Source organism: Cinclus cinclus, chromosome 1 (genome assembly GCF_963662255.1).
Source record: "Cinclus cinclus chromosome 1, bCinCin1.1, whole genome shotgun sequence".
NCBI classification, from domain to species: Eukaryota; Metazoa; Chordata; class Aves; order Passeriformes; family Cinclidae; genus Cinclus; species Cinclus cinclus.
Genome location: NC_085046.1, coordinates 26,707,497 through 26,719,992, shown reverse-complemented (window position 1 = coordinate 26,719,992; position 12,496 = coordinate 26,707,497). Strand labels below are relative to the sequence as shown.

Genomic DNA, 12,496 nt, shown 5'->3' with positions numbered 1-12,496 from the left:
TGTCTAGACTAACAACTTTATTAATACTTTTACCAGTGGCCAAAATCTTGATGCCTTTTATGAGTGTCTAAGAAAGATAAGCTAAGGTATTTTATTTTTTTCTTTAAAGGTTCTATTCCAAATTAAACTACAGTTTCGATCTCTGAGAAAACATGAGTGCTTCTAGTTGTTTATCTCTCTGCATGTGACATGCACTATCATTGCCTTTGTGAACTAAATCTAAAGGAACTGTTATGAATGATCAGGTCCATGATGCTCATAAATAGAAGGATTAAGAGCATATAAGAGCTGTTTAATTTCCAGTAAAAAACCTCCAGTTCATCCCAAATACTTGTAGAATTTGAAGTATATTGATGTTGTTTAGTAGCCATTTACAATGAATCTTCATTAGAGGTGATAAACTCCTTCAGTTCTAATGTAGGTATCATTTCACACCAGTAATCTATTTTCATCCTCTTGAAAGTCTCCTCTTTCCCAGAGTTGGGTTTTATTTTTCCAGTTTATTTCAGATTGGACTGAAGGTAAAGTTGTCTCAATAAATAGAAATTAATAAATGTGGAGAGATTTCCATCACTGCTTTGTACGTAGTATTCCAATTACATAATTTTCATATATTTTTACTTCTTAAATAGAAACTGGAACAATACAAAGACTGTAGTTATGTTTCCATATTAGTGAATTTTATTAAAAATATTTAGCTCCTTACCGATGGCTTTAAAAATTTTGCTGAGCAGAGACCTGTTCTTCAACAATCTCACATTTAGCCAGCAAGAATAATTGCCCTGTGGGGATGTGCTAATGATACACTCCAGCTAATGTTTCCAAAAATCACTACTTGTTTTCCTATTATGTATACATCAGTTCGTCAATTATTCATTTCTTTGCATGCTTTCCTGAGGTTGGCAAATAAAATTCCTTCATTAATCAGGCATCTGGTCAACACAGTACTGATTATATCTGTCATCAGTATAATGCAAGGTAGCATGAATTTTTAATGGCTTGCTCACTGAAATAATGAGAACTAAGAGGTTTATTTATGAGTTTGTGCACAGTGTAGTCCCATTTTCAACTGCAGTTTTAACAAAATGGTTTCTTTGTGTTGTGCCTCTGATCTTCCTTAAATGTTCTTTCGCTGATCATGACAATTAGTGTCATTACTATAATTTTATTTTTCAGTTTTACACTATAGAATTCTACAGGTCTATTATCCTAACATGATAGCTAGGGCAGACACTATAATCATGTTTCCGTTTTCCTTTCTTGAAAAGAATTTTCCATCAGTCGCATTTCCATCTCTTTAGAGAAAATATGCTTGGGGATAAGCAAGAATTATTTTTTTAAATGCTAGAAAATGTTTTTTAAGATCAAAGCTGAATTGAAAAAAGAGATATGTAGATTTAGCATAAGATGTACAATGCACAATAACTTAAAATGTACAAAAATCTAGACATTGGGTAGAGCATTGCAAAGAGATTCATAATGAGGGTGATCTGGGAATATTACAAGAAAATAAAACTGCTTTAGAACAAATAGGCCCTTGTATAATATTTTTGTATTATTTTCTATGATGCAGACATTCAGATAGTATCAAAATGTTATTTTTTTCTACACTACGAGTCAGGTTTTAAAAGAGGAATGAAAAGAACTAAAAAGAAGGAAAATTAAGAAACTGTACTTGGACATTTTTTAAAGACATATTCAGTGCAAAAAAATTCTTCATTTGCAATGATCATTCATCTTATAAAACTGCTCTTTGACAGGGGACTGTTACTTGAGAGAGTGGTCAGAATGGAGCCCTTGCCAGCTAACCTGTTTTAATGGTGAGGATCTTGGTTTTGGCGGAATACAAGTCCGATCTAGAGCAGTGATCGTTCAGGACTTAGAGAATCAACATCTCTGTCCAGAACAGGCTTTGGAAACAAGACCATGCAATGGTAAGCACCAAAATATATGTAATGCTGGTTCCTGTAAGAAAAGAATACGGAACTGTTCATGGTATCCATTTTAGGCAAATGCAAATTTGATAAACAGAAATGCACTTAAATTATTGTTTTCCATATATCAACAGTAAAGAGAAAAACTTTCAAGTGGCAACTATCATTTGTTACCCCTCTACAATTATTCTTTTTTAATAATGACATTTCTTTTTATATAGGACAAAGAGTTTCCTTATACAGTTAGTAACATTAACAAAAAGAAATCTCCGAGTTTTTATTCATAACCAGATTTAGATTTCTCTCTGCCCTTTGAATGGTTAATTGCATGACAATGTCATTGAAATGTCTCAGCCATGCTTACCACTGGTGGTAGACAAATTGTCTACAAAAAGTAGTTTCCTGTACCGACTTGCCCATTCAGAGGCCAGATCAGAAGTAAAGGAATTTTATATTTATAATAGAGAGCTGAGGTGCAGAAGGACTTAATAATTCATCCCAGACCATATGAGGTGGGCACAGAAGAGCTGAACCATGAACCCAGATGCAGCCCTGGCCTCTTCACCAAGCACTGGAGCACTGGCTGAAGCTCCGTGTTACCAGGAAAGGAACCTGACCTCTAAATGAGTTTTGCACAACAGGTGGACCACAACCATTATGAGGTTACTGACAATATTTATTTGACCTGTTAACTGCATTAGTCTTGTTCATAATCCTAGTTAGTGTCTAGGACACACCTGGTCTATTCTTTATGTGTCCAGTAAGGACAGGAGATCCTGGGAGCTCCACGTGTGCAGTGCAGTGCTGAATGAAGGAGAAAGGGGCTTACTTAACTGTACAAACTATTAATCATAATGAGTGTGGCCACAAAATGAGTATGGTCTGCTGATGAGTGTGGCTGCTGCCCATGGTAGTCTAAAACCTTGTCATTGAATTTCTTGAAATGCAAATGTTCTCTGTGCAGATGGCCAGTGCTATGAGTACAAGTGGATGGCTAGCCCATGGAAGGGATCTTCTCGGACTGTGTGGTGCCAAAGGTCAGATGGTTTAAATGTCACAGGTAACTACTCTTTTTATTTACACAAAAAAATAAAAGCCTGGGAAAAAAGGTGGATAATATGTTTTCCCAGCAAACTGAAAAAAAAAAATAAAATTAAAAGGATCTGCTAAAAAAACACTTCCTGGGGTATGAATCAAAGTCATCATCTTTTTGCATATTAAAGATGTGGTTTCTTTTCTAGAATTGTGCAGCATGTAATGCTAAAAGTAAATATAAAGATTATCTTCTGTAGTGGACCTGAAATGTTTGACATTGTGTGTGTTTGGGTTTTTTTTAGCATAGGCATCTTTACACTTCTAAACGTGGGATTTCAAATTTCAGGCCTTACAACAAATAAAATTTTTATGTATTACAGGTAATTTCAGTGCGTATACAAAGGCAGAGAAAGTTGCAGAGCTTGATAATATCGTCCATAAATTATATATGTCCCTAAAGTTGCAAAATATAAAAGTTTAATAAATGAGCTAATATGAGTTTATTTCTTTACTTCAATGCCATAAATCTGTATCAGGACACATAATGGACTGCTATGGGATGTTGTGACTTTTTGCGTAAGCCGAAGCACAAAAAACATGAGTTAGGAACATCTGAGATCTCAGAAAATAATCTTCATATTAATCTATTTATATGGATTTATATATTAGCAATAGGGATTCATTTAAGCTAATAGTTATGCATTTATTTAAATATTTTTTTTGTATCAGACAAAGTGATAGTAAATGAATCCCAAAGACTAAATATATCCTCAATGCCAGCTGCTGCCAGGTCAGTCACAGCAGGGGAGCTGCCACCACAATACTTCTTGATGATGGAGTTTACCACTACTGTTTGTTGTAACAGTAGAAGTAAAATATTTGTATTATTTTTAGAAAATGTTGAAGTAATAGCTCAAAGGCTCTTGCAAATCTTACCTTGTGGTGTAGGACTATTAAAACACACCTTGTTCACAAGCAATGCAACAGGGATTCATGAACCTTGATTGCTTCCTGCTTAGCTAAGATGTTTCTATGGTAAGTAAAACTCTAAGTAAGGGTTCTTATTGAGATTAATATAACATATTACCTATGGAAGGTCTTATAGGATTTAAAGTAAATAGCACATTGGAATTTATGGCTCTGAGATGTTAGAATATATTCATAAACCACCATCAGTCACATTAAAATAATAATTTATTCTGATGTGACTGAATACAGACTTGTGATAAATTCTAGGAAAGACAAATGTGTGACTATGTATTATTGTCAGACTTTTCATAATGGGGCCTCCAAGGCAGACAAACCTCAGACCTATATTGTGTCATTTTTTTCAAGGTTTGTTTGTATGTGGCTTTAAAACTGTGATAACTTTCTGATTTGGAAGGAAGACTAACGGAATATCCCAGAACATTTAATCACTGGTCTCCATGCAACACAAAACTATATTTATAATTTGTTTCTGATAAATGAAAAATTATAGTTGTCATGGATTTTATGACAGCTTTCAAATGCATCTCTTAAATATAATATTCTATTCTATTAATATCTAATGTAGAGGGAACATCTCTACATTAAATATACAGTAGTGTACCAGATTTTAATTTGCATTTGTACATTTTCTGTAAGCGTTTTGTATAAATTACAGTGTTTGTGATCTTGTCGATGTGACAGACACACATACACGATTCGCTTAAATTGAGATTAACTATTTTAATTCAGAAGCAACCCATATCTCTGATTACTGTGTCTTGTCAGCCTTATTCTTGCACACTTGGCTCTAACATAGTGTATTTTAATTCAGACATTATTAAATAATTATTGTGAGTTCTGTTGGTATTTAAGGTCTTTTTTCTGTATGCATAATATCATTGTGCTGAATAGTTCTTTTTCACTTGAAGGTACTATTTCCCATGGGCGATGAGGCAACTCTTTCCTTCTGCTTCCTTGGATGACTGATATTTTATTACATAGATTCCCACAGGCATGTGATTTGTATGCTAGGATGTATGATTTTCTTATCTGGGGGTGGGGAAAACCTATGGCAACTAGCAAGGTTTTCTTTGTTCTTCACCAGCCATCCCATTAACACTTGGATCTACATAACCACAACTAACTACATCTGCTATGGTTGTGACCAACCTCAGCTATCAGGATTTCATCATCATATCACAGCAGTATAAGCATTATATTAATTTGGGAGATGCATGATAAGTTGTGCTGTAGCAGTATAAATTTTAAACAATGTGATGCATATTCCTCTTCTATAAGCTAAAAGGAAACACAGACAAATTCAAATTGATTCTAAATGTATTTTAAAGTCATTCTGGCTGAAATGATAGTGAAAGCCTGATTGTGTGTATTGGTCCATAACAATAACTGCACTATATATAAAGATGTAGAATTGAAAACTGGGTCTGTATAAAAAAAGACTGAAACCCACAATATCATCAGTATTGTAACATTCAGTACATGTTTTACAGCTAAATCTGCTTTTCTTTTGTAAAATCTCAACTAACGTGAAGCCTTGATTCATAAAGACGTGTAAAAGTGAAGCAGCAGAAAACAGGTACCCTTTCATAAACAGGATGAGTAACTTGTTTTCAGTTCAACAGGGAAAGATATAAATAAAAAGGATGCTTTTATTTCTATTGTGGCCACAGTTTTAATGTGTAAGTTGTAAGGAGGGCACTAGAGAACCAAATCTGTTCCTTTGAATACAACAAAGCATTTAAATTGTTTTTTTGGGCAATCCACTCAAGGGAAAAAGGGGAAAACAAAAGGCTCCATTGCCAAATATTAGTTCTCTAAAATGCACATGAAACTAAATGCATTTGCTGTATCGTTACTCTACATATAAGAAAATACTTTATTCCAATTATCCTCCACCTTGGAATAAAAGGACTCTCATATTCAAATTTGCAACGAGATTGTCATCCGTGACATACTGCAGGAAGTAATTTCATCAGTGGTGAGGTATTGCCATGTGAAAATATGATTTTCTGTCCTACAGGGGGCTGTTTAGTGATGCGCCAACCAGACGCTGACAGGTCATGTAACCCACCGTGCAGCCAGCCCCACGCTTACTGCAGTGAGGTATGTGCTACTGCATTGGAGCATAGGACACCCCCATGAGGGCTTCCCACACATCTCTTGATCACAAAGATTATGCCAACAAAAAGTATTTTCAGAGATTTTACTAGTCACAAATTTGTTAAAATCCACCTCGTGCAATTTTTTACCTTTCAATTCAATGTTAAATAATCTTTGTTGATATGGTATTAGTTTGCATTAAAATATATGAAGAGGTACTCTCCAGGCTAGCGCTCATCAAAACAGTTTTCTCTTCCAGTCATCCGTATTGTTGTGCTTTATAGTTCACAGAAAACCTTGTTTTTCTGCTGCACGTTGTAAAACACTTGTTCCCTACAGACTAGAACATGCAGTTGTGAAGATGGGTACACTGAAGTTATGTCCTCTGATGGCACACTCGAGCAGTGCACTCTCATCCCGGTGGTGGTGATCCCCACCATGGAGGACAAAAAAGGAGATGTGAAAACCAGTCGAGCTGTGAACCCTACCCAGCCTTCCAGTAACCAGTCAGGACGAGGAAGGACCTGGTTTCTACAGCCTTTTGGGCCAGGTGAAGTCATGCAATGAGCAGCTCTTAGTGCTAAGTACTGCTGCAGGGTCTGGCATTTATGTTTTTGCTTGCCTAGGAGGACCAGAAAAACCCTTGACTGTTCATTAAAGAAGGCAGGCATGTACCCTCACTGAAAACAAAGGAAGTGACATAAGTAAACACCTAGCCCCTCTCACTACTCCATCAATATATTTAGTGAAAGCTTATATTGCAGATTTCCTTTTAGCCATTCTACCTGTTGAAATTCACAGGAACTATTTGAAATGTGACTGTAAAGGCACTAAATTATGGTGTCTTAACCAATAATTCTGTTGACAGAGGAGTGAAAAGGTAACACTGAAGTCTGCAAAGAGTAAAGGCTTCTTAAAATTCATAGCCTTAGCATAAATTGTAGGAAAATAATCAGTATAGGTATGCTAATGCTTTTCTGACATATCCATATTTAAACTAATTCATGTTAGTCAAATGCTAACCATATATTGATATTTAGCATAGGCCTGCACTAAGTCTCTGTGAGCAGCATTTGCTCTTATGATGGAACATGTTCTTTAGAGCTGAGCAAAGACTAAAATGCAAGAGTTAGGTCATAAAAAATACTTCATAAAATCCATAATGTAATCAGATGGCAGTAAATATTTTCTAGTGCTACTAAATATTTGGATTAAAACAATTCAATTAGAAAAATACTTTCACATAAAAAGATATATTGCTTGTCCAGAATATTATTAATATGGAAGAGAGCAATTGGTTATCATCTTAAGAGTCTCTTAAATCACATAGGGCTAAATATTCTAACGCACTTGTGTATTAAGGTGGCCATTTATTTCTACAGGGTTTTTTGATGCTTTTAATTGCAGAGTTGAAAGCACTATTTTTACATGCATAATCCATAAGATGTTTCAAGTTGAGATTTATAAAAATATTTCCAATAAGAAGATTGAATAGTGTTTGGGTTAGAAATGAGAAATAATTATGTTAGATCCCATTAGTGCTACCAGTATTTACTATTATTTGTACTTTGATATCACATTTAATACCTGCAATAAAATGATCTTTACTCCAAATACTTTAATCAACAATAAAAAATAGAAAATTAAACTTTTCTGGTCCTTGTTTAAAAAATAGCATCTTACCAAATATGTTATTGTTTACTTATTCTAACTAACCCCTCCTGAAAATGACAGAGGGTCTGTTGTAGCACACAGAGTGATAACAATAAGCAAATACCAGTCAGTCACCTTCAACAATTTAAGAATATGGACACTCATATGAGGTCAGGGAGGGTTTTGGAGCAAGGTACATTTGAGAAACTTCATGAAAAGTCACCAGTGTAATTCGAGTTGGAGAGGAGACAGCTCAGTTCAGATAATTGCAAACATACTCAATAGAACTAAAACTTTATGCAGTGAAGTTGTGTGCATGTGTGAGAGAAAGTGAACATTTTCCAATTCAGATGAGATTTAGGCTTCCTTGTTTTATTTCAGAATTGGATATCTATTGGAAAGCTCTGGGTTTACTCTGGCATGATTATTCTTTTCCTCACAGTTTCTAAGTCTAGATCTAAAATAGGTTTTCCATTTTCTTCCTCAAATTACCTTGCAGTTCCAGAAAGGAAGGTATTAAAACTGTCCTCTTCAGTTATCTGGGCTGAGGTATTACCACAAAAAGATGAGTCTGAGATGCCAATTCTCTTGCATATTTAGAAATAATCTGTCCAGAGGGAGTTCAGAAAGCCTGAGTAAGATGTCAGTAGTTGCCTAATAAGAATGACCTCATTAGCAGAGTTCCTTGCTTAGACAAAAACAAATAAATCTGTATACAAAATACTGCCAGCCTTTTTTTCAAGGAGATGTTACTATTTTAAAAGAAGCCAACCTGAAAAAAACCTAAGCCTATTACATTTACCAATGGAAGTAAGCAAAGGAGAGAGGAAACTAACCTATTTTGCAGCACTAAAGTCTGAATTCTTCTCATTGATATTATCATATGATAGGATGTGTCAGGTCAAATCTACTGTTCCATATCAGTTATTTTAGTTATGTCAGTTACTATCAGTTATAATGTTTCTTTAGGTTGATTAAGGTAATGAAGGTAAAATGTTCTGATTAGTCTTGAACAACTTGTCTACAAGACAGCAAGACTTTGCATTGCTACAGAGCAGAAAGCCTGAGCTTAACTGCATAGCAATGGAGAGCTCTACTGTCTTAGTCTAACTTCTGTTAATATTATTGTGGAAATAGAAACTGCATTGATGATATCTTTTGGATCTGACTTAGTTTGGTTCAAACTAAGTGTTTGGTCAGAAAAATTTTAGCTGCATTTACTTACACGCACAACTTCGAGAAATAAAACTTGCACCACTTGAAAATTAAATTATTCAGTTTTATAATTATTATGATTTTTCTTTTTTTAATTGTCAAGGAGATGTAATGAGGCTTCCCCTGGAAAACAATGTTTGCAAAAAAACATTTAGGAATTTGAAAATTGAGTTGGATAAAAGCAATGAGTCAAAAAGCATGCACTCACCTTTAGTTGTGACATGCTAATTTGGGGGCAGAGCAAAACCCCATAGACAAAGCCACATCATTTTCCTCGTAGACATGGATGCATCTGAGGCAAGAAGGACAGTGGTGTGTATGCTTAAACCTCCAGGGACGTCATGTCCAAAATGTAAACTGCACAGGCTACACATAAATACACTCCTTATTAACAACAGACAGTTGTTTTATTTATGGGCATGGGTTGTCCTTTTAGTGTATTTTTATTCTGTGAGGAAAAGTTATTTATAACAACAAAACTTGTGTATAGTAGGGAAAGAAATTTTAAAATTTTACTAGTTGCTGCAGTAGTAAAATTATGTATGTGCAGTTAAGGGATGGGTGACATAGAGCATGATAGACATTTAAAAACGTACAAGTAAATAGGAACAAGAATAAAAAACATACAATTAAATAGGAACAACAATAAACATAACAGGCAGCTTGTTTTACCAGATCTAGAATAGAAAGAGATGTTAAATGAGTCCCAGGCTGATGCCCTGCCCTGTGACCACACTGAGGGATTGATTGCTACCAGAAAGCCCCAGAGCTGAGTTTCTGAGTCTCTCACCCTCTGCCTCTACCCCAGATCTCAGCTCCATTTGAATTATCCTGACTTCAACTGAAAAGCAGAGCACAGAGAAGTCATTGCTGTTATTCAATATTTACTCCGATTAGACTGTAATTGCTAGTGAAGATATTTATTTTGGATTATTAAAGTATTTCTATGCTACATCAGAACTAATAATTCAACAAGACTAACTCAAACACTACTGACTAACATTCATTCCTTTTAGATGGGAGGCTGAAGACCTGGGTTTATGGTGTAGCTGCTGGTGCATTTGTTTTACTCATCTTTATTGTTTCTATGATCTATCTAGCCTGGTGAGTCTTTAATTATTTATAAGAAAACAGTCCCCTCACATACTGTAATGAAAATGTTTACATCTGCTGCTGTAGAAACTGCAGACACTTCTGTGAACTGCAGTGTTTAATTTGCCATGTCCTTTTGTACAAACTAAGGTTAGCAGATTCTGGTTGTACTCTAAATGATGGATCACCACATGCTCTTCTGAGGGTGTAAGAACTTACAAATATGGCACGTCTTAGTGTACAGCTCATTTTTGCTCAGTTTATCTTGGTTATTATATTCAGTGTCCAGAATAATTTTGTTGTGTCTGTATCAAAAAAATGCTGACAGAAATAGCAAGAAGGAAATTGAATAACGAGGCAAATTTTGTACTTGACAAAATACATAGATAAAGAATGAGAAAAAATCTGAAAACTTTCTCATCTTTTTAATACATTAAATATATATTTTTTTTAACAAGTCACTTTTAAGAATGTGCTCCCTGAAGTTTTCTAGGTCTTGTTTGGAATTTCTGTTCCAGATAACAGTACAGGTCAAAGGTGAGGGAAGTGTAGTCATATACATCAGGCTCTTGGCTGTACTGCATTAATAGGCATTTTGGGGCCTTCTGGGTATGTTTGCCATTCAGTAAACTTTGCCCAAAACTTCACTTCTGTCTAAGTAATATAAAAATTTCTTTGGGTTTTTTTGTTTGGGTTTTTTTGGTGTGGTTTTTGTTGGTGCTGGTGGTGGGTTTTGTTTGGGTTTTTTGTGGTTGTCTTTTTTTGTGTGTGTGTGTGTGTGTGTGTGGTTGGTTGGTCTTTGGGGTTGGTGGAGTCTGAGGAAAAAGAAATACATTAGCATTCAACAACGCTGCAGATTATTTGGACTGGACTTTGGGGCTACTGCAAGTCATTGTAACATTGTAACAAAAGGTTTCAAGTAAAAGACTCAGATTTGAGCAGCCTGAGTGACACAGCTGAAATAAGATTTTGGACAAGACTGAGAATGCACAGACCTGATTTAAAGAAATGCTTACAATGCATTATAAAAGAAGACAAGTACTAAAGCATGGATAAACATTCATTTTCCTTTGGCCTGGTAATTTTTTGAAACCATATCAAATGGGTTAGAAATACTGCTGGATTAAAATCTAATTCAAGGCTAGATAAGGAATGTTATGGTGAACATGCATACCTCTACTATTAATGACTAGTTCGATTATAACATCTAGAATTAATTGTAGTCACTCCAGCACATATAATGAGATAAAACAAATCAAAAGATGAATCTTTCCTGCAGAAACGCTTGATGTGTCAAGAGTGGTTTAATATTTGAGTCACATAATTTAAAAGAACCTGATTGCAGCTTTGATATATGACCAAATATTGCATGGCAGTCTCTGAATTCCTCTGAAAACTGACTGATGTTGCAAGAGTGCCTGTCAAGGATTTCATCAAGCCACATCAGCACCGTAACAGCTTGTTTCTGAGCAACTTTGAATTAGATATTGGTTTGGGTTGATAAAGAGATAATTAGTGATCCCAGTGAAAGTTTTAGGCTTATACCTTTTATAAACAAAGAACTGAATGCATTATCAACATCCTCATTTTCATTTAAGACTGAAATACATTTTTGTATGTTATTAGTTTCTTCTTCTATTTACAAATATTTATTGTTTCAGCAAAAAGCCAAAGAAGCCTCAGAGAAGGCAGAACAACAGACTGAAACCTTTAACCTTGGCTTATGATGGAGACGCAGACATGTAAAATACAACTTCTCATGGTGATAAATGGAGTCTAAACTAAGGAATGAAATCAGAAGGTGTCCAAAACCACAGGGATTTTCTATGGAGTGGATTAAGTGTTTTGAATTTTTCTTTTTTGTAACTGCACCATAGATAAAGAAGGATTTCATAATGCCTACCGATATTCAAGGCATTATTGCTTTACTTTAGACCATCAGCACCAAGAAATCAGGCAGAATCACCCTGACAGACACTGCAGTTGGAGATTTGTGGTTTTTCCTCAGTCTTAAAACTGAGCACCACTTCTGCCTCCAGAATACTGTAGCTGACATAGTATTAACTCTTGGAAGCCCCTGCATCATTAACCAAGTATAATCAGTACGCATGACGAGTTTGTACCAAGCTGTCTATGACTCTTTGTATTCAAACAGAACATATATACTCAGTTGAACCATATGTATTATTCTATCAGATTATATACATGATGAAGAGCATTTTAGTGCTTAATACATATTAACTTTTAACTGCGATTAACCCACTGAGCAAGTTCAACAATTTGCCAGTTGATGATAACCTGTCTTAACCTGCGTTTCAGAGGGCAATGACTCGCTTGAAAAATTCTGTCCTGTTACCATGCCAAATTATAAAGGCCTCATGTGTACATCCAGAAAGGAGGAATTCTCAGATTCACTATTTTCTAGCGGTTGGTGTCTGGAAAAATACCTGCTGTAAATGTTACATTATGTTTCTACT

General features: G+C 35.1%; 1 protein-coding gene across 1 annotated transcript in view; it reads left to right on the top strand.

The window, feature by feature from the left end:
• The window catches only part of THSD7A (thrombospondin type 1 domain containing 7A), a 188,161-nt gene extending 176,396 nt beyond the window's left edge, over positions 1-11,765 (top strand). The window contains exons 24-29 of the mRNA XM_062495264.1: positions 1,761-1,934; positions 2,899-2,994; positions 5,980-6,062; positions 6,399-6,609; positions 9,944-10,031; positions 11,681-11,765. Coding sequence (XP_062351248.1) covers positions 1,761-1,934; positions 2,899-2,994; positions 5,980-6,062; positions 6,399-6,609; positions 9,944-10,031; positions 11,681-11,765 — 737 coding nt within the window. The remainder of the gene's footprint in view (positions 1-1,760; positions 1,935-2,898; positions 2,995-5,979; positions 6,063-6,398; positions 6,610-9,943; positions 10,032-11,680) is intronic.
• Positions 11,766-12,496: the final 731 nt, after the last annotated feature.